This window comes from Octopus bimaculoides, chromosome 20 (genome assembly GCF_046866305.1).
Source record: "Octopus bimaculoides isolate indiv1 chromosome 20, ASM4686630v1, whole genome shotgun sequence".
Lineage (NCBI taxonomy): Eukaryota > Metazoa > Mollusca > Cephalopoda > Octopoda > Octopodidae > Octopus > Octopus bimaculoides.
This window is the reverse complement of record NC_142947.1, coordinates 47,313,178-47,335,677: the sequence shown is the minus strand read 5'-3', so window position 1 is coordinate 47,335,677 and position 22,500 is coordinate 47,313,178. Positions and strand designations below refer to the sequence as shown.

Below are 22,500 nucleotides of genomic sequence, written 5' to 3'. Positions count from 1 at the left end.
AACATAGTCCGCCTTGTGTCTTTCATTCTCCCTCTTCAGTTGCATCATTTAACTACAACCACTCCCCCCTCCCCGCACTCCAATCCACCGTACCCTAAATAATTCTATTACAGCACCAAAAACTCCAGGTAAGTATGGTAAACTAGGTAAGGCAGAACAGGTGAGTGGAAACTGGGTCTGTCTGAGTCATTTGTTTGTCTTTGATTCCAAACAATTCCACAGTTGTTTTGGAATTTGGCCAACTTTGTACATTCCTTGTTGGAGCGGAGAGAGAGAGGGAGAGAGAGAGAGAGAGAGAGAGGGGGAAAAGAGTGGGAGAAAGAAAGAAGGATTGTGGGAGAGTGAGGGTGAAAGAGTCAGAGAGAGATGTAGAGAAACAGAGAGCGAAAAAGAGAGACAGATAAACAGAGAGTAGAGCAGAGCGTAAGGAGGGAGGGGAGAGAGAGAAAGAGAGAAAAGCAGAGAGAGGGAGAGAGAGAGAAAGAAAGATTCGAGTTAGTAATTTGTACTCATCCGTCAAAAAATGCCTGGGTTTGGGCATAGGGCTTAGGAAAGAAGTTGTGGTAGTCATGCCTCTCCTACACCCACAACTACTTAAGTGAAGTAATATTGTCCACCCCCTCTCGTAACCCGGGGGTTGAACGTGCGTCCCATATTCTTGCTCCACGCTTCTCGCTTCACAGAAAGTGGCAACATTTATATCTTACACAGGGACACATGTCGAGTTGTGGCAGTCATGCCTTTATCACGCTTATTGGTGACGTATGTGAAGGGAACTGACCGAGGATTCGAAACCATATCGCTTTTCTTATCTTTTAGCTCCAAGGCAACTCTGATTGAGTATACCTATAATAAAAAGGGTTCCCGCCATGGCCACCCCGACTTTTACTCAAGTATCGTGCATCTAATTCTCCGCCACCTTTTGTAGAAGTTTGAAGAAAGACAGCGCGATTTAAGGGAGATTTAGCTGGTATGTCTAGCAGATCCAGCGACAATATGAGGCTCCCTTGCTTTGGTGATGTACGACAAATTCAGCATCCTATTAGAGAAGCCATCTCTATGGATGTGCATGTGTGATGTGTATGTGCGAAACTCATTAGCAATACTAATGTAAGTGAAATGAACAGATTTCAGATTGAAATCGCAATCAACACGTCGCCTCTACTTTTCATGGTGAATAGATTTAGAGGTTTTTTTTAATGCAAACAGGATTCTGTGACATTTATGACTTTCACAAAGACAGTAGTTCCGGAAATAATAATAATAAATAAATTTGTGTCATGCTGGGACCGAACCCCCACCACAAGAAAAGATCTGGAGTAAACTTTTACAATATTATGTTTAGCACAATTATTTAAGTACAAAATTTGACAGAAAAGAGATTATGTGATGTTTGTACTTTTCTCGAGGTCATTAGAGATATAAATAAAATTGAATAGGTTTCTAGCTGGAGACGAACCCGCCACGCTGAGTTGACTTATTACCAGCTAACCTTTCGTTCTACAACATCAGGAAAAGTTAACAAGTCGTTATCTCTTCAATGCCCTCAAAATGACTTCCAGAGAACAAACTCTCTTTCTCTGCCTCCCTGCACCAATCCTTATCTCTCACTCGCCCTTTCCTTCCTGCTTGAACGTCTGTCTGTCTGTCTGCCTGGCTGGCTCTCTCTCTCTCTCTCTCTCTCTCTCTCTCTCTTTCACCTACTGCAAGGTGCCCCGACTACTTTCAGTATTCCCAGAAATAACACTAAATCCTCACACAATTACTCTTCGCTATTTTCATCTCATTCAAAAATACATGCGCGCACGCACGCACGCACACACACACACACACACATACACATATAAATAAGATACACCCCTATGTATGTGTGCGGGTGTGTCCGTATTTATGTAAATGTGTGTGTGTGTGTGTATGTGTACACACGCACAGGCACATACTCACACATATACATACATACATACATGCATACATACATATATCCATATGCATATGCGGTTGTATGTATATATATATATATATGTGTGTGTGTGTGTGTGTGTGTGTCTGTGTGTGTGTGTCTGTGTGTGTGTCTGTGTGTTAAGCTATATATACACTCATATATTTGCGTGTGTGTGCATGTGGTCACGCATCTATCGATTGCCGCCAGCAATCATGTTACTTTTCACACTGCTTAGACAATGAATAAATTTGGCTTATATGTATCATATATACATGTATATATATATATATATATATATATATATATATATATATATATATATATATATATATATATATATATATATATATAGCGGTAGCAGTGAACCATATATAAGACTTATAGCCAAGGTACTGAAAGTGAAACTTGTAATATACATACATATACATACATATATGCATGTGTATATATATATATATACATACATATATGCATGTGTATATATATATATATATATATATATATATATATATATATATATATATATATATATATATATATATATATACATATATATATATATATTATACATACATATACACACGCATACATAAACACAAACATAGCTACATACATCTATATATCCATAAATAGATTCCATATACACAGATATATTTTCAGATTTTTTCATTATAAATACAATACATATAAGTTTATAATATAAATACAATACATATAAGCTTATAATATAAATAGAGAGAGTGAGAATATAAACTGTGTAATATGGTATATAGAGTATAATAATATTAGTATAAGATATTGCATAATATATAAATACAAAGATATAACGATCTTCTCGTCTGAAGATCTCAGTGACGTGAAACTCGAGTTGCGAGATTAATATATATATATTTATATATATATATATATATATATATATATATATATATATATATATATATATATATATATATGTATGTATGTATGTATGTATGTATATGCATGTATATATATATATATGTATATAAATGTGTATATATATATATATATATATATATATATATATATATATATATATATATATATATATATATATATATATACAAATATATATATTATGCTTTCTAGTACGAAATATATATACTAATTTTTTAAAAACTCCCTGGTCAAATATGTAAATGAAATCAAACATGGATTTAGTAATTAAAATGTTGTTAAAAACTACACACACACACAGACACACACACACAAGCACGCACACATACATACACGCTCATATATAACAATATAAGAAAATAATATGAATCAATACAAATTGATTATTGTATCTTACCCAATCACTCGACGATGTCACTGTCCGTCTGGTTGTATGTGTTGTGTTATAAATAACGTCACGATTATTATCAAAATCGTTGAGTAAGCGGTACGCCATCTTGGTTTCAACTTTTGTTTGATATGACCAGCGATTGTAAAGTTTATATTAATATTATATTAATCTATACTATAGTATATGCTATTATTTATACTATATTTCAGTATGGTGGTATGATGTGCAGGGGAGGACGGACGAACGGACGGGCGGGCGGGCGGACGGCGCTGCACAGGTAGTCGTCTGCTAAAAATTTCCTTTCCCCCTCTAAAATGGTGTAAGACGAAATGTGGTAAAGAAAAGGAACATTAAACTAAAAAATAAAAACCAAGAATAAAAAAAAAAAACAAGCCTTGATTGCGCATGCGCCTAACAACTTTCTAAGGTGAGCATGACTTTCCTTAATCAGAATTTCTTTTATATATTTGTTTGTTTAATTTATGTTCTCTTTTTTTTTCTTTTTCAATCTGTCTGTCTGTCTGTCTGTCGGTCGGTCTCTCTCCCTTTCTCTCTCTTTCTCTCTCTCTCTCACTCACTCTCTTTGCTTCTATTCTTTGCTTTTCCTTTTTTTGCGCTTTTTCCAATGTTTTATTTTTTGGGTGGTGGTGGTGGGGTGGGGGGCAAGAAATTGGTGGAGTGAGCTTTCTTTATTTTGTATTTTCGAATGATTCTTGGAATGTGTGTGTGTGTGTGCACACGTGTGTTTTTATGAATGTGTGTGTGGAATGTCAAATCATACCAACAAGTAGAGGAGTAGTCAGATAGACGGATGCGTAGACAACTACATATATATATATATATATACACCCACACACATATGCACACATATATATATGTGGGTGTGTGTTTGCATATATAGAAATATAAGCTTTATTATATATATATACATATATATATATAACTGCTGAGGACATACGTAAGCTCGCAAGGAATGAAGCCAGTATGCTCCGTTGGATGTGTAATGTCAATGTGAATACCCGTCAGAGTGTAAGTATCTTGAGAGAAAAGCTGAACATTAGAAGCATCAGTTGTGGCGTGCAAGAGAGACGATTGCGCTGGTATGGACATGTGGTGAGAATGGAGGAGGATAGCTGCGTGAAAAAGTGCCACACCCTAACAGTTGAGGGAACCCGTGGAAGAGGTAGGCCCAGGAAGACCTGGGCTGAGGTGGTGAGGCAAGACCTTCGTACATTGGGCCTCACCGAGGCGATGACTACGGACCGAGACCTTTGGAAATGGGCTGTGCGTGAGAAGACCCGGCAAGCCAAGTAAGATCGTTGCCAGTGCCCCTGGACTGGTTCTTGTGCGGGTGGCACATGAGATGCACCATTTTGAGCGTGGCCGTTGCCAGTACCGCCTGACTGGCTCCTGTAGGATTTTCGAGCGAGATCGTTGCCAGTGCCCCTGGACTGGCTTGTGCGGGTGGCACATAAAAGACACCATTTCGAGCGTGGCCGTTTTCGTGCGGGTGACACGTAAAAGCACCCACTACACTCTCTGAGTGGTTGGCGTTAGGAAGGGCATCCAGCTGTAGAAACTCTGCCAAATCAGACTGGAGCCTGGTGTTGCCATCCGGTTTCACCAGTCCTCAGTCAAATCGTCCAACCCATGCTAGCATGGAAAGCGGACGTTAAACGATGATGATGATGATGATGATATATATACACACACACACACACACACACACACATATTATATATATATATATATATATATATATATATATATATATATATATATATATATATATATATATATATATATACCTGTGTGTGGTGCTTGTGTGCGCGTGTGATACGAAACAGCCGATGATTCACTGCATTCCTACTCAGAGTTCTCTCCCCCTCCCATGTGCACTCTTCCACTCAACATTTAAGTTCAACACTGCCTGAAAGATCGCACGTGGAGGGAATCTTTGAGTAGTCTTTTCTTCAGAAATATAAGCTTTATTATATATATATATACATATATATATATATATATATATATATATATATATATATATATATATATATATATATATATATATATATATATATATATATATATATATATACATATATATATATATATATATATATATATACATATATATATATATGTATGTATGTATGTATATATTATGTGTGTGTAGTGCTCTTTCGTTTGTAATCATAGACAATATTTTTTTTGACAGTAACTTCGAATTTTAATCTGATGAATAGTTTACACAGTTAATGTCCTTTATTTTTATTTATAGAAAGAAACACTCACTTGTGGTATGTGTGTGTGTGTATGCATACGTATATATATATATATAGAGAGAGAGAGAGAGACATATATGTGCAAGTATGAGTGTGTGTGTGTGTGTATATATATATATTTATACTTACATACAGGGACGAGGGGGAGCGAGAGGGGGAAGGAGACAGCTGTGTCTGTTTAATGTCGAAGACTTCCTTGTCTTCTATTGTGGCTGATAAATGTCTAATTTTGGGAGAAGGCATTAGAGCACTCTTATCAACAGCCGTGAGCTTTACCCCCCCCCCCCCCACTAGCCTGCTCTCACTACCGCCATCCTTACAGCTACCACCTCTCTCCTCTACCCTATTTATACGTCATCTACTATACCACACTTGTTCTATATAACAAATATTTTACCACATATAGGTTGTTACATCATTATACTTTCCTCTTTTACTCTCTCGCGAAATATCGAAGAATTTGGGTCTCAATGATGAAAATAGATTCGTTTACAAGATATGTTTTTAAAGAACGGCAGAATGAGAGCTAGTAGTTTCTGTCTTTTATTAGTAAATGTATGGCATCAATTTATTTTGTAAGTACAATGCTATTGCACGGCCGCTTGCGTACGTATCTTCATACGCAGCATCGAGTCGACCAAAGTCTTGGGAGGGGTGGGATTTGGTAGATGGAAACTCTGTGAGGTTCGTTATCGGGATTGTCCTTGTTCTTGGTGCCGGTGAGAGTTTCGGCCTCTAGAGCATTCAGACAAGGTAATAACTAGTCTTGGAGGAACCGAAAATGATTATCGGCACCGTCTTTGCACTTGAGACAAAGATAGGAGTTCTCAAATTGGGGTATACGCACTTTTAGGGTATGCAAAAGAATTTATTGGGGTGAGCAAGATTCGTAAAAACATTGGAATTACTATTTATAAAAAATACTGCGTTAAATACGTTCTTTGAGAATCTTGATTTCTAAATATAATTTATGGTTTCTGATTTCCTAAGAAGGACAGCAATTTCGAGGGAATTCGAATTGTTGCCATCAGTCTCAGTACTTGGCTGTACCTTATTTTATCGAACTCGAAAGGCAATATTGGCCCCTGGTGGGATTTGAACTCAGAATGGAAAGACACGCTGAATCAATGCCGTAGGGTGTTATTTTTTGACATTCTAACAATTCTGCCAACTGGCTTCTTTCTTCCAAATATAATGGATAAGGGTTCAATCGTAGTTACAGTAAATTAATGAAGTCTATAATAATCTTATTTTATATATAACAATATATAACAGACGCGCATTTGAACCCGAACCTGCATGATTGCAAGGCGAGCGTCCTAACCATTCAGCCATCTAAATACCCTAAGAAGACAGCACTCATATAGTACCGTAATAGAAGCCATGAATATTAACAAATTATTTTTTTTTATACACTTCTGGCAGAATAGTAATTAAAGTCACACACACACACACACACACACACACAAATAAAAAAAACCCGATAAAAAACAAACATGATATATAGTAACAATAACAACACCAGTAACAATGATGAAGTTAATAACAACAACAACGAACACACAAAGATAATATGACGTAGTTTTATTAGATGAGGATGTAAAATGTACTTACGCCGGGAGGTCTTGATGCTTTCAAACCGCTGGTGTCAGGGATACCCATCGAAGCAAGACTTTCCTGAAACATTGATGGACCGAGAGTAGGCAGTCACGAAAAATGCATTGGAATACACGTATATATATGTATGTATTATATGAACGAACATAAACAGTTAAATGTAATACGAGCAATTTTAGCTTCTATCATGGAAGCTAAAATCCGTACCTCATTTATAATATACTTCTGATTGTTTATGTAAATTCATAATTCATGTATTTCTTCAGATTTATTGTTTTGTACCCATTAAAGTTGCTGGTTGCCTGTTTCATAAAAACGCCCCACAGAAGTACCAACAATTTTAATTTCTTTCGAGAAAAATCCTATTTTAAAAGTCCTCATTTCCATATCCTTTTTCCGCCACAGCAAACCAAAATTCGACCAATTTGTATAATATTTTCAATGTTATTTTTACTAAATTTTTATTTGGTTTCAATGATCAAATTTAAAATAATAAATTTAAAGACAGTTATTTTCATAACCAAAATCAAGTTGAATGAAACAACAAGTTTTTGTAAAACTTGATTCAAAATTCAGTTTTGATAAAATTCATTCGAAATAAGATTTCAGTATATTTAAAAATAAATTTTAATATCGATTTCCGCTTGAAAGAGTTTTAATTAATTCTCTTTCTCTTCTCAATATATTTTATGGAAACATCTCCATTTTAATAACATCTTATCGCAAGACTAAAATACTGAGAAAGTAAAAAACATAATACAACTTGGAACGAAATATTTGCCCCAATACTTTTATTTTATCGATCCGAGGGAATTGAAATGAAAAGGTGACTTCAACGAGATTTCTCCACAGAACGGAAGAAATAACGCAAATGACTTTCCGACGCTCAAACAATTCATCCAATTTACTGGAAATTCCAACAATTTTGTGGGGATTGCAGTACTTGACTGGCAGTACTTGACTAGTACTTTATTTTATGGACTCTAAAAGGACAAAAGGCAAAGCTGACTTCGACAGGATTTGAAGTCAGAACGTAAGGAGTCGAAAAAACCTCGGCGCATTTTATCAAAGCTCTACCGATTATGCCATCTCGCCATCTTTGTTGTATTATTCATAATATCCTCCAAGCAAATACAAGAAGGTTCCCCCTTTTTAAACATTGGCCACGGCGCTTTCGTTAAAAATATCATGAATGTTTATTTGCGTCACAGCATCAAAAGTGACTTACAAAAACGGTCGCCGTTTGTACAACAATGTTTAAGTCAATCGGCGGAAGTGTGCAAGAGTTGTTTAAGGTTGCTGTAAGGATTCAGGTGAGGAGCAGGCCTGGTTTCTACCGACGCACATTAAATTCTTTCAAGAGTGTAAACCGTAAATAAATACATAAATAAAATAAAGTAAAATGAAAGAATGGGTCGGGAATGTGCGGGTAAAGGTAGAAATCCCGATGTGGAGCAAATGAAAGAATTATTAGAATCGTTCATGTTCTGAAACAAGAGCAGCCAGCAACTTTGAGTACATTACATTATTCCATTATGTAAAAATGCACAAACATACATATGTATATATATATATATATATATATATATATATATATATATATATATATATATATATATGTGTGTGTGTGTGTGTGTATATAAACGGTCAGACTCAGATTTGCATTACTAAAAGTTTTACTGGCGCATCATTTGTGTGATCGTTCGGACGCTTTACAACTGAGTGGTTAGGCAGTCATGACTTCTAAAGAAGACCAACTCTCATTAGATGACAAGTGAGGATCGTTCTCACTGGCCAGTAAGGGACATACGGTATAATCGGTAATTCGGCCCTTTCCAAGTGTTATAGCGACTGACAGACAGCTGTTGAATGGGTGACAACTCTGGCAGATCAGATTGGAGTGGTCCTGGTTTCGTTATGAATTTTGTTAAAATTAAAAGCTTCAGAAAATTAAATTTATGAAACCTTTTATTTTAAATTAGGCATTAGGCAGTACTACACACACACACACACACACACACACACACACACACACATGGATAATAACTAGTTTACAATGAGTATCACGTTATGACTAGTGACTCTTATCTAAACAATATCACTTCAACATTGCATCCTACAGTAAGAATGGCATCTGCTTACGTAGGCTTTACTTCAGGGATGCACTTACTATTGCCAAAAAATTGTGTCCTAAGAGGTCTCTGCTTTTCTATAATGTGACCCTCATCTGCAATCGCCGAATTATTGATCTAATCGTCCAATGTTAGCCATTCTTATTTAGAAACTATGACCGCCTCATCATTCAGTATTAAAGCATCCGAACGATACGTTTTTTTTTGTCCATGATGCTTTTAGCAATGCAAATCTATGTCAAACTATTTATACAAATATTTGAATTCAACAACATATGTTGAGTGCAACTTTCTTTCATTTACGCACCCATCTCTGTACAGATTTACATATGTTGTACATGTATAGGAATACACTGAAAATCATTTTAAATACATATATGTGGACAAGTTACAATGGTTACAACGACAAAGCAATAATAAGCAATAAAAAGCGATATATATATATATATATATATATATATATATAAACGTGGCTGAAGCAAGTTCTCGTTTGTAGACGTTGTTGTTCAATCTCCCTCTCACTGAAACACAGTATAGCAGCAATAGCAACATTAGCGACATTAGCAACAATAGCAACAATAACATTAACAGCAATAATAAAAGAAAAAAATTCACAAGAAAACAGACGTTGCCAATAGCAACATGTTGTTTACAAATGACTGCAACGAGATTTCAAGTGAGAAGTGGTTCATTTAACACAATTTGTGGGACGATATAAAAAGGTGGCGAGTTCAAGTTTAATGAAATTTGGTAACGAAAGAAGGGATCTAGTATGAGCGATTATTTCAGTGCGATTACAAATGGCTTATAATGCTGATTGGCAACAGAAGTAAAAAAAGCCAGCTATGCGTTTCATTAACAAAATATTTAATTACTACCATTGATTGGTTAAACGGGTTAAATCTGTCACCTGCACGTATATGCTCTGGCGTGAAGCATATATTTATTTTGTGGTGGTAGACAGTTGGTGGTTGTATGAAGGTGGCCTCGGAGGGGAATTGAAGATATGTTGGGCCACGATGCCATAAAGGAATTCTAATCACGCAGCTCAACTAATCTAATTTTCGGTTTTTTTAATCTTTAATATGTAAAAGATTATTATTGTTAAGTAAACACTGCCATAAGTCCTAGAACTCATAGGATCGCTTACCCTGCTTCCATGGCAAGTGTAAGTGACATCCTCACAGGTGAACGGAATGCCAGTATATTGCAGGGTGACTCATTCACAGCTAAGTGCACTGGAACAACATAAGAAGAAGTTTTTTTTTTTTACCCGAAAACACAACGCACAGCAGCTTGGTCAGGGAATCGAAACCACCCCCTTACCCGCAACATCTTAACAACCAGGCCATGCAGTTCCAAAATTTGGGCAAAAGGCTAGAAAATTCGGGGCTGGGGTGGAGGTTAGTCGATTACATCGACACCAGTATTTGACTGGTATTTTATCGTATAACAATCCACTTGAAATCACAGAGAATTGAAAACAACAATGAAATATATTATTAAAATAAAATAAAAATTAAAAAGTCATTTGTAAACATCATCATCATCATCATTGTCGTCGTCGTCGTCGTCATTATCATCATAATCATCCTCATCGTCATCATCTTACAGAGCCACAATGCCAACATATTTTTTCTTTTTTTTTTCTTTTTTGGTGGGGCGAGAGTGGTGGAGTGTAATCGATCATATCGATCCTCAGTACATGACTGGTACTTTATTTTATCGACCTTGGAAGAATGAAAGGCAAAGTTGACCTTGTCGGGAATTGAGCCCAGAACACACAAAGGGAATTCAGCATACAAGCTGAAACATCACCCTGGGATTCTCCTCCGTCGCTCTACCGATTTGTGTAATAACAATTAGGATTTTAATTAAACACCATTGTTGTCATCGTCATCATCATCATCATCATTTACTTCCATATATATATATATATATATATATATATATATATATATATATATATACATATATAAATAAACATTTTCACATTTTCCCCTTGTATTTTCTAAAAAAAAACATTTGTTGTTGTTGTTGTAGTTGTTGTCCTCTTTACCTGAAGATCTCTATGAACCGGCCTGTCTGGATAGTAGCGCCTCCTGGTTCTGCGTGGGTGACCCGGTTCTGCGAGTTTATCATCGCCAACCAATAAAGCCTGCGTTTGGAAACAATACGAACATTTTTAACAATTTCCATCATCATCATCAGCATCATAGACAATAGCTACACATGACTGGCGAGCTCTTTCGTATGTTAACATATAATAATAATAACAATAATAATAATAATAATAATAATAATAATAATAATAATAATAATAATAATAATAATAATAATCCTATCTGCTAAAGGCACAAGGCCTGAAACTTCGGGGGAGCGGGTAAGTCGATTACATCGACTCCAGTGTTTCACTGGTACTTAATTTATCGACCCCGAAAGGATGAAGGGCAAAGTCAACCTTTGCGGAATTTGAACTCAGATCGTAATGACGGAAGAAATGCCGCTAAGCATTTTCTGCGATGCAGTAATGATTCTGCCATCTCGCCGCCTTTAATAATAATAATAATCCTTTCTACTATAGGCACAGGGCCTGAAATTGGGGAGAGGGGGATAATCGATTACATCGACCCCAGTGCGTAACTGGTACTTAATTTATCGATCCCGAAAGGATGAAAGGCAAAGTTGACCTCGGCGGAATTTGAACTCAGAACGTAGCGACAGGCAAAATACCACTCTGCATTTTGCCCAATGTGCTAACGATTCTGCCAGCTCACCGCCTTAATAATAATAATAATAATAATAATAATAATAATAATAATAATAATAATAATAATAATTTTTCATATTACGGGTGCAAGGAAAGATTTGGGCGATTACATCGACTCCAGTACTTGACTGGAAATTATTTTATCGACCCCCGAATGGGTCCAAAAGCAAAGTCGATGGGATCGGAACTGTGTTCGTAAAAGGGGTATAACAAATGCTGCAAGGAATTTAGGTTGACGCTCTAACGATTCTGCCAGCTCACCGCCTTAATAATAATAACAACAACAATAATAATAATAATAATGATAATAATAATAATAATAATAATAATAATAATAATAATAATAATAATAATAATAATAATGATAATAATAATAATAATAATAATAATAATAATAATAATAATAATGATAATAATAATCATAATAGACAAAGATTTATGAACTACTGAACAAATTCAGTTTAACTAATTCAGAAATTTCGTTATAATATATGAATAAAAATTATATCATTTAATCATTATTTTAATTTATAAATATGTAGATATCAAATATATATAAATATACATTCGCATCTTGACGATGTTTACATACGTTATTACATTACATATAATTAAGGTAACAGCTAATTAGCTTTCCTTTATACTTTTTTAATGCATTTATTTATGATATTATAATCATTTATATAACATCCATTTCATCGATATAGATCAGGTTCGATTCAGATATATTTGTGTGTGTGTGTGTGTGTGTGTGTGTGTGTGTGTGTGTGTGTGTGTGTGTTCAAAACTCACTTCCAGTTGAGGTTTTATAGGAATTGATTTGATCAAAATGAGATATTGGCGGAGGTCAGTCATATTGAATACGTATGTATGTACGTATGTATGTACGTATGTATGTATGTATGTAAAAAATCCAAAACATTCTGTGTAGTTGTAGTGGTTGTTGTTGTCGTTGTTGTTTTTGCTATTCTTATATCTGGTGTGAACTTTTCGTATAGTTATAAATCGAACGTCAGTTACTATTGATGAAACGGATGGAAGTTTTAATTGATTAAAAACAAAATTAATCAAAATAAAACCAATCAGCTTATATCTAATTAAATATAAATACATGAACGTACATTAATATATATATATATATATATATATATATATATATATATATATATATATATATATATATATATATACGACATGTAGGAAGCATTAACATGTATTAACATCTTACAAGATTGTATATAGATATATATATATAGAAGTATTAAATATGCATACATGTAGAAGCTAAACTTAATTTTTAATTTCAGTATTTATCTCCACGAAGAGATTTCAAATGTGGATATGAAACATAATCCTATAAAAGAGGCAGAGATGCGGAGGTGGAGGTCGTGGGGGGAATAATAAGGGACAAACAAAGGGGTTGGTTTTGGTAAAGGGGGAATTGTTTCGGGTAGAATTATAAGTAAGGGTTCTTAAGACACCAGCAATTGTTTCGTTTTGTGATGTATATGTTTGGTGTAGATAATTCTACGTCACAGTAATGAGCGACATTTTGTGTGGGTTGGTGTATGTATGTATGTATGCATATATACGTATGTGTGTGAGTGCGTGTGTCTGTAAGTGTTTATATATGTTTGTGCTAGTGTGTATTTGTGTATGTTTGTGTAAAGACAGAGAATTGGATTCAGGGGAGGAGGAGGAGGGAGGTTTGACAGGGTGGTGTTTTTAGACGCCCTCTTTTACATTTTTATGTTCACACAAATAATAACAATACAGATACAAATAATAATACTTAATAATAATAATAATAATAATAATAATAATAATAATAATAATAATAATATTTACCGATAATGGGTTAGTAAAGAGCGTTAACAGCAAGATATTTATTGGAAAACAACAATCTCTGAAAGTTTAAAATGTCCTACGGTCTCACAGAAAAAAAAAAGCTTGATGCATGAACGGCAGAAAAAAATGTGTTTTTGTATTAAAGTTTTAAAACAAAGACAGAAAGAAAGGAACAAGCCCACAGGAGTGGTGCGGGTAGAGGTGGTTGTGTCAGTTGTGGTAGCAATGTCGATAGTAGTGGTACTGGTGATAGTGGTGGTAGTCTTGGAGGTAGTTGTAAGGTGGAGGGTAAAAAAAAAATAGAAGAGCAAAAGTGTGGTGGTTGCACGTGAGAACAAACTGCAAAAAAAAAAAAAAAGAATACGGGCAAAAAAAATGCTGGTAATGATAATGCTGATGACTATGATAATGCTGATGTTGATAGTGTTTAGTGTTGGTGGTTGTAGTGACGACAGCTATAATGGATGCAGTGGTGACCTACATACGTATGCGTGGAACGTAATGCGATTCAGCTACGAAGCGAACGAAATGACTTCTATTTCTTTCCAAATTTTGTAATTACTGCAAATATCTTCCTATTCTCTAATTACTCTAATTACTGCAAATATCTTCCTATTCTAAAAATTTATTTATTTCAAGCTCTCGGCATGTTAGCACGTCGAATGATCACCATAATGACGCGCCGCCTTCACACTGACCAATCAAGCTGACACTACATTGTAGAAACTTTTGATCTTCAAACTATCGACAATGTCCCGATAGCTTGACAGCCTGACAACCAAAGACATTCTGATTAAAGGAGTAAGAATTTGTGCAATCAAAAACACTGACAGAGTAATTTCAGTTTGCCTGAGACATCACTTTTCTTCATTATATTATTTCTCATAACAACTTCTGATAAGCTGAAGAGTGATAAAATGTTGCGTAAGGCTAACCTTACGTAGTCTTTCAGTGATTGTCACTGAAACACGTGTAAATTAATAATTTGAAACTATATTCTAAAACCTTATACTTTATGTGTGTGTGTGTGTGTGTGTGTGTGTTTATGGTGTGGACAGAGCTATGTTATCCCTAGCTAGCTAATGAGAGAGTCTAATTGTTAATATTGAGTGTTTTATTCATAAAAGATATTTAAAAAACCTAAATTTACATAAATATATGTATATATATATATATATATATATATGTTTGTATATATATATATATATATATATATATATATATATATATATATATATATATATATATATATATATATATATATATATATATATATATGTTTGTATATATATATATATATATATATATATATATATATATATATATATATATATGTAGAGAAAATTATATTTTGCACCGTATATATTTTGTACCGTAGATACTATATATCGACCAGCCAATTATGTGCAGTTCATGCAGTCAAACTTAGGTATTTGCAGCACTACTGTTAGTTTGTGGTGTTAAATAGACAGACACCATTTAATTACTGGTATTTCAGCCATGTTAGTACTACTACTTCTAAATTCCTTATACTAATGTCATCTACCAAGATGGGATTAGATCATTAATGAAGGTGAGAAGATCAGTGAGAAGGAGTGAATATAGTTTTAGGAATGTAAAGAGAGAGAGAGAGAGAGAGAGAGAGAGAGAGAGAGAGAGAGAGAGAAAGAGAGAGAGAGAAAGAGAGAGATAGAGAGAAAGAGAGAGAGAGAGAAAAGGGTGGAGAGAGAGAGAGAGAAAAGGGTGGAGAGAGGTAGAGCGTGAGAGCGAAAGAATGGCGTGGTGTGTGTTTATGTTGCTGATTTTCATGAATATGTCTTATGTCTATTATTGTTGCTCTCTTTTGCTCTCTTCTCTCTTGATATACATACATACATACATACATACATGCATATATATATATATATATATATATATATATATATATATATATATATATATATATATATATATATACATATATATATACATATATATATATATATACATATATATATACATACATATATATATATATACATATATATATACATACATATATATATATATATACATACATATATATATATACATATATATATACATACATATATATATATATATACATACATATATATATATATATATATATATATATATATATATATATATATATATATATATATATATATATATATATATACATATATATATATATATGTATATATATATATATATATATATATATATATACATATATATATATATATATGTATATATATATATATGTATGTATATATATATATATATATATATATATATATATATATATATATATATATATATATATATATATATAAATATATAAATATATATATATAAATATATATATATATATATATATCTATATATATATATATATGTGTGTATATATATATATATATATATATATATATATATATATATATATATATATATACATACATGCATACATACATGTATGTATGAATAAAGACAAATAGACAGAGAGGTAGAGAGATAGAGGGACATATCAAAGAATGATATATAGATAGACATAATAGGAAGAATGAAGTAAAAATTAATAACGCGCGCGCGGATGTATTTATGAGCTAGAAAATGTGTGTGCTTGTGTTTGTTTGTGTTTGCGTACATGTGGGTTCTCAAAACTCCATAATTTATATTACGTATGTTTAAATTATTCTTTCTTCCCTCACAGATGCAGGGGAAATATTTACTGCAAATCATGACAGGAGAGTGGGTGTTGAAGGGAGACAATCTCGTTATAGTTAGCAATAAGTCACTCAAATTTGTATATATATACACATATATATATTTCATTAAATGCATGCCACAGCAAGAGTAAGAGAGTCACAACTTAATGACTGGAATATTTTGATTAAAGGAATTTTATATTTAAATATTTATTAGGATTTACAACTTTACTTTATGTCGTTTAGCGGTCTGCTGTTGTTTATGTCAGCTTCATTTTATCATAGAATTGTGGGGTTTGGTAGAGGACGATTTAGCTGAAACGGGAAATAACGAGATACAAATCTCAGCGTGTGTGTGTGTATGTATTAATATATATTCTATGTATTTATAAGTATTTCAATTTATAACTAATGCTTGCTTATAAGTGTACATATGTTTCTATGTTCATGTGTGTATAAGAAAACGATTAAAGGAAACAATGTAAGTATATGCATGTATATATGTATGAATATGAAGAAACTGATGAAATACATGCAAGCTGATGTTGAGTCGAAAGATTTTTCGAAGGGAATTTCAGGATCCTTTTTTTTTTTTTTTTTCGTTTTTTTTCGCCAAACTTTAGCAAAATAAAAAGTCAAAAATTTCCGAAGGACAAAAAGAATTAACAAATGAAAAAAAACTTGCATCAAGAAGCAAAAAATAAGTAAAAAAATAATTATTTTAACAAATAAATAATTTGAATTAAAAATTAATTTTGTTTTCGTTGGTCGAGAAAAGGACAAGAGTTCGAGTTATGTTTTATCTCACTTTTAGAATTTATATTTCGTGTCATATATATATTTATATATATGTACATATATGCACACAAATACATATATGTGCACAAGCATATACACATGCATAAATAGAAGTTGACACACGTATACATACAAACATACATACATACATACATGTATATATATATAATATATATATATGTGTATGTATGTATGTATGTATGTATGTATGTATGTATATACATACATATATGTATGTATATATATATATATGCACGCATGCCTGTGTGTGATGTAAGTACGTAGTCATGTATGTATATAGGTATGTTTATGAGCCCATATGTATACATACATGCATGCATATATGTAGTGCATGTATAGTATAGTATATATATATATATATGTGTGTGTGTGTATATATACATATATATATAGTTTTCAGAAGAAAGATTTATATTACAAGAAGAAAAGGATGACGGCTTTAGACATTTATATAAGGCCTGTAATTTTGGGAGTTGGATTATGGTCGATTGAATCGACCCCAGTATTTCACTGGTACTTTATTTGATCGACCGCAGAGGGATGAAAGGCAAAGTCAACCCAGGCGCGATTTGTACGAAGACCAGAAAGAAGCGTGGTTGATAGCAGCATGGTACTTCATCCAAAATCTCTCTTGATTCGGTCCCTCCAGCGTCCTGCGTCAAGGAACGAAGAGTGACTTGATCCAAAGCATTACTGGTTTTTAATTACATTTTAGTGAAATATGCGCTATTATCCTTTGATCCAACTTTGGAGGCGTGTAAAAAAATTTTCCAAGAGATTTTTTTCCATGAAATATTTCCATGAAATTTACCAAAATATTGAAAGACTATATTTAGCAATATTTAAAAAAATAACTCAAGTAATCATGTCGTTTAAAAACATCTTGTTCCTTTTTTCGCCAATGTTTGTCTGCATTTCCTAGTTAAGTGCAATAAAAGCTTTGCGTGAATAGCTATAAGTGCACCTGAAAAGAAATGATCAAATCACCTTTAATGCCATGTAATGAGTGGGGTAATATCTACTATAGTAGCGTCTCGGGGCATAACCGTAATGTCTTCTGCTAGTGTAATGACGCCAATCGGGAAGATGGTGTCTTAGATTATAATAGTGCAAGGGGTGCATAGCATATCTGTCAACGCCAGTCGGGTGGTAACGAAGCTTTGATGGTGGGAAGTAGAGGTCTTCATCATCAAAATAATCACCCCAGTTAGATAAAATAGCATAACGTTTGTGTTTAGGAGTCATAACAAAACGCCTATTATAACCAGGAACATATCTGAGAAGAGGAAGAGGCGAGACGTAGTAAGCAGGAGATTTGAGATCTACCTCATTGTAGGCAGGGAAACGAACGGTCTGTGCTGAGTTACTGGTGGCTCTTCGGGTTGCCACAGCAGCTTTAGGTGACCTTAAAGGTTGCGTCGAAAGCTGGAGTCGAGAAGAAGAGGTCGAGAAGTAGAAGAAAAAGAAATAAGTAGAGATGTAAGAAAAAAAAAAAAGGAAAAAAAAGGAGAAAGATATCTAAATAAAAAAAAAAATTAAATACAATTGAAAAAAAAAGTCTATTAAAATTAGTTCCATTATGCCATCTCCAATCCTGCATCGAATCAGAATTGTTCTGATTCTAACTTTTTGCAGAAACAAGTTTCACAATTCCTTTATTAAAAAAAGAAAGTTGTTTTTTTCTTTAAATTTATTTTTACTATTTTTTGTTTGTTCTTTTTCTTTCTTTCTTTTCATTCTTCAAGATTCCACTTCTTTTCTTTCCTTTTTCTTTTCTGTGTTTTTTTTCTCTTTGTTTGCAAAGAATGTAGTTTAAAATTCAAAATTTTAAAAACTTTTTCGTTACTTGATTACCGGATGTTTTTAAAAATGTTCAATATTGGAAACTGTGTTTTTTTTTTGTTTTGAGAAATTTTATTATTGACTTTTATAAATGCTTGTTTTTTTTTGTATTGTATAATTTCAAAGGAATACATACATACATGCATATGTGTGTGTGTGAGTGTGTAAATATATAAATATATATATGTGTGTGTGTAAGTATGTACACACACATATAAACATATTCATATACATATGTGCATATATATACATATATATATATATATATATGCATATATGTACTCATATATATGTATATCTATGTATATATATATATATATATATATATATATATATATATATATATATATATATATATATATGTATGTATATATATATATATATATATATATATATATATAGATGTGTATATATATGTATATATATATAAATATATATATATATATATGTATATATATATATATATATATATATATATATATAAATATATATGTATGTATATATATATATATATATATATATATATATATATATATATATATATATATATGAGTGTATGTTTGCGTGTGTATGCGCGCGCGCGTATGTATGTGATTCTAGGGAAGATGCATTCTTCCTGTCATTAAAGAAGAGAAAGAAGACCAAAAATATGAAATTCTTGAAGTAAAACACGAATTCCTTCCTTCTATCAGCAGACAAATAAGAATATAGGGGGGAGGAGCATTATGGTTTAGTATGTTGACCCCATTATGTTACTGGTAGAGCTGTCACCGTATCTGGAAAGGCGAATGGTAAAGTGGTGCGTAAACGGAATCTAACTCTTACGGAAAAGGAAATAACTAAATCGCGTGCACAAGGCCAGAAATTTACGGGAAGGGGATTGGTCGACTTTATTTACCCCCATCCCCCAGTACGTGACTGGTACTTTATTTCATCGACCTCCAAAATGATGAAAAGCATAGTTGACCCCGGAGAGTTTTAAGCATTTTGTCTGATGCACTGAAGATTCTGTCAATCTATCGCCCTTAATGATTGCTGCTTCTAATTTTGGCACAAGGCCGGCAATTTTAAAAGGAGACGGGGGAGACTAATCGATTATGTTGAACTCCAGTACTTGACTGATACTTAATTTTATTGACACCGATAGGATGGAAGACACAGCTGACCTCGGCATGATTTGATCTTAGAACGTAAAGAGCCGGAAGAAATATCGCAAAGTTTTATCCGACGCTCAACCGATTACGTTACTCCACCATAATAATAGTAATTTTATACATATGTACAAGGTCAGACATCTGTCTGAGTTGATATTTGAATAAATCAATCCAATGGAACTAGTACTTTATTTTATCGACCACAGAAGGATAAAAAGTAAAGTCGATCCCAGTGAGATATGAACTCACAACACAATGGATCGTAACTTACAATAAAAATCCCAGGAGGAACGATGCTCGTTGCTGTGCCGATTCTTCCCGTCTATGGCCATGTCACCATATCTAAAATGTTCGTTTAAACGGAGATGAAAGATTTGGAACGAGATGCAATAAGATACAAGATCTGTAGAAATCGGTTCAAGAAATATTTCAGTGGGATCCAACATGGAAACGGATCGAGATGTAGAATGTAAACAATCTGGTTCTCTACCCACTGAGTACCATAGTACTGTTGTGAAGGAATTCTAGCAAGTTTGGTACATTCTAAGAATGTATATTAGAATTCTCAACGAGAAGAAGTAATTCGGGGTGAAGAAGAAATATGATACCAGTTGTGTTTAATTGTATTCCAAGAACTAATTCCAGGGAACTTATTGTTCCTTCCATCTACAAGAATGGCGAAGAATTATGAACAATATCAGTAGTTGAAACTTCTGAAATCTGATATTGAAAATGGCAGTTCCTTGAAACTTCCAGAATAGCAAAGGTAAGAATCTATGATTTTAGATGTTCGGTTCGCACATTTGGTACCCTAAGGTTTCATCTTGTCGAAAATCATAGAAAGAAAATACCATTTCTTTTAAAATTTGTTGAAAGTATTATGTAAATACAGAGGAAGTGGTGATGATGATGATGATGATGATGTTGACGGTGATGATGATGATGATAAAGGCTGAAACAATCAACACCACTACCATTACCAGTGCTATGGTAATGGTAGTGGTGGTGATGATGGTGGGGTTGCATGTGGTGGTGATGGTGATGATGTTGATGGTGGTGATGATGGAACATTTCGAGATACACTTGTAGTTCATCGTTTCTATATGTATTTCGATAAACACACACACACGCGCGCACACACGCACACATGCGTGCACAAATACACACGCGCAGACACACACACACACACACAAATACGCATACATTCGCACGCATATATACCCACATATATAATGTATACAGCTATAAAAATATTTTGCAAACAACATAATCTATAAATAAAGATACTAAAAAGAGAATTACGATAAGACTCCAGGATTAAAATTATTGTAGAAATCAAACGAAACGTAATTTAATTAATTCTATAATTTAGTTTAATTAACTCTATCTCAACACCCCTACCATTACTTTGATATTAACATTCATACACCAATGATGCATACATGCATATCTATCTATCTATCTATCTATCTATCTATCTATCTATCTATCTATCTATCTATCTACCTATCTACCTATCTATCTATCTATCTATCTATCTATCTATCAAATTTCTAATGGCCGACGACAAGCATTATATATATATATATATATATATATATATATATATATATATATATATATAATATATATATATATATATATATATATAAATAAACCTAGAGCACATAAGAATGTTAATTCATTTGCAGTTATCTTTTCTGTGGCAGATTTTCAATACAAAAGAAAGAAATGAACTGATAGCTTCACATATAACATCCCAAGGAACATCTTTTTTTCTGTATCTCTGATGAAATTATGCTCATGTCACATAAATGTAAATTTAATGTACACAATTGTAATTAGATTATTGAATATTAATTGAAACGGCTGTAAGATGCGAAGATGACCAATTTGTTAACGATAAACAATATTTAACTCCCTTATCTCCATTTTCTTTTCTTCTTTTAACTGGATATAAACTATATGTTTAATATATAACTATTGTTTTATAATACTAGGTATTCCTTGGATGTAACCATCCCTTCACGAGGTTAACATATCTTCTAATTATATATATATTAAAACAGCTGTA

At 33.1% G+C, this 22,500-nt stretch overlaps 1 protein-coding gene across 28 annotated transcripts in view; it reads right to left on the bottom strand.

The window, feature by feature from the left end:
* The window catches only part of LOC106874353 (uncharacterized), a 98,866-nt gene that overhangs the window by 21,934 nt on the left and 54,432 nt on the right, over positions 1-22,500 (bottom strand). For all 28 annotated transcript variants that reach the window (XM_089338574.1, XM_089338575.1, XM_089338578.1 and 25 more), the window contains 2 exons: positions 11,342-11,440; positions 7,148-7,210 (listed from right to left, as the gene is read on the bottom strand). In XM_089338574.1, the coding sequence (XP_089194700.1) occupies positions 7,148-7,210; positions 11,342-11,440 (162 nt within the window). The remainder of the gene's footprint in view (positions 1-7,147; positions 7,211-11,341; positions 11,441-22,500) is intronic.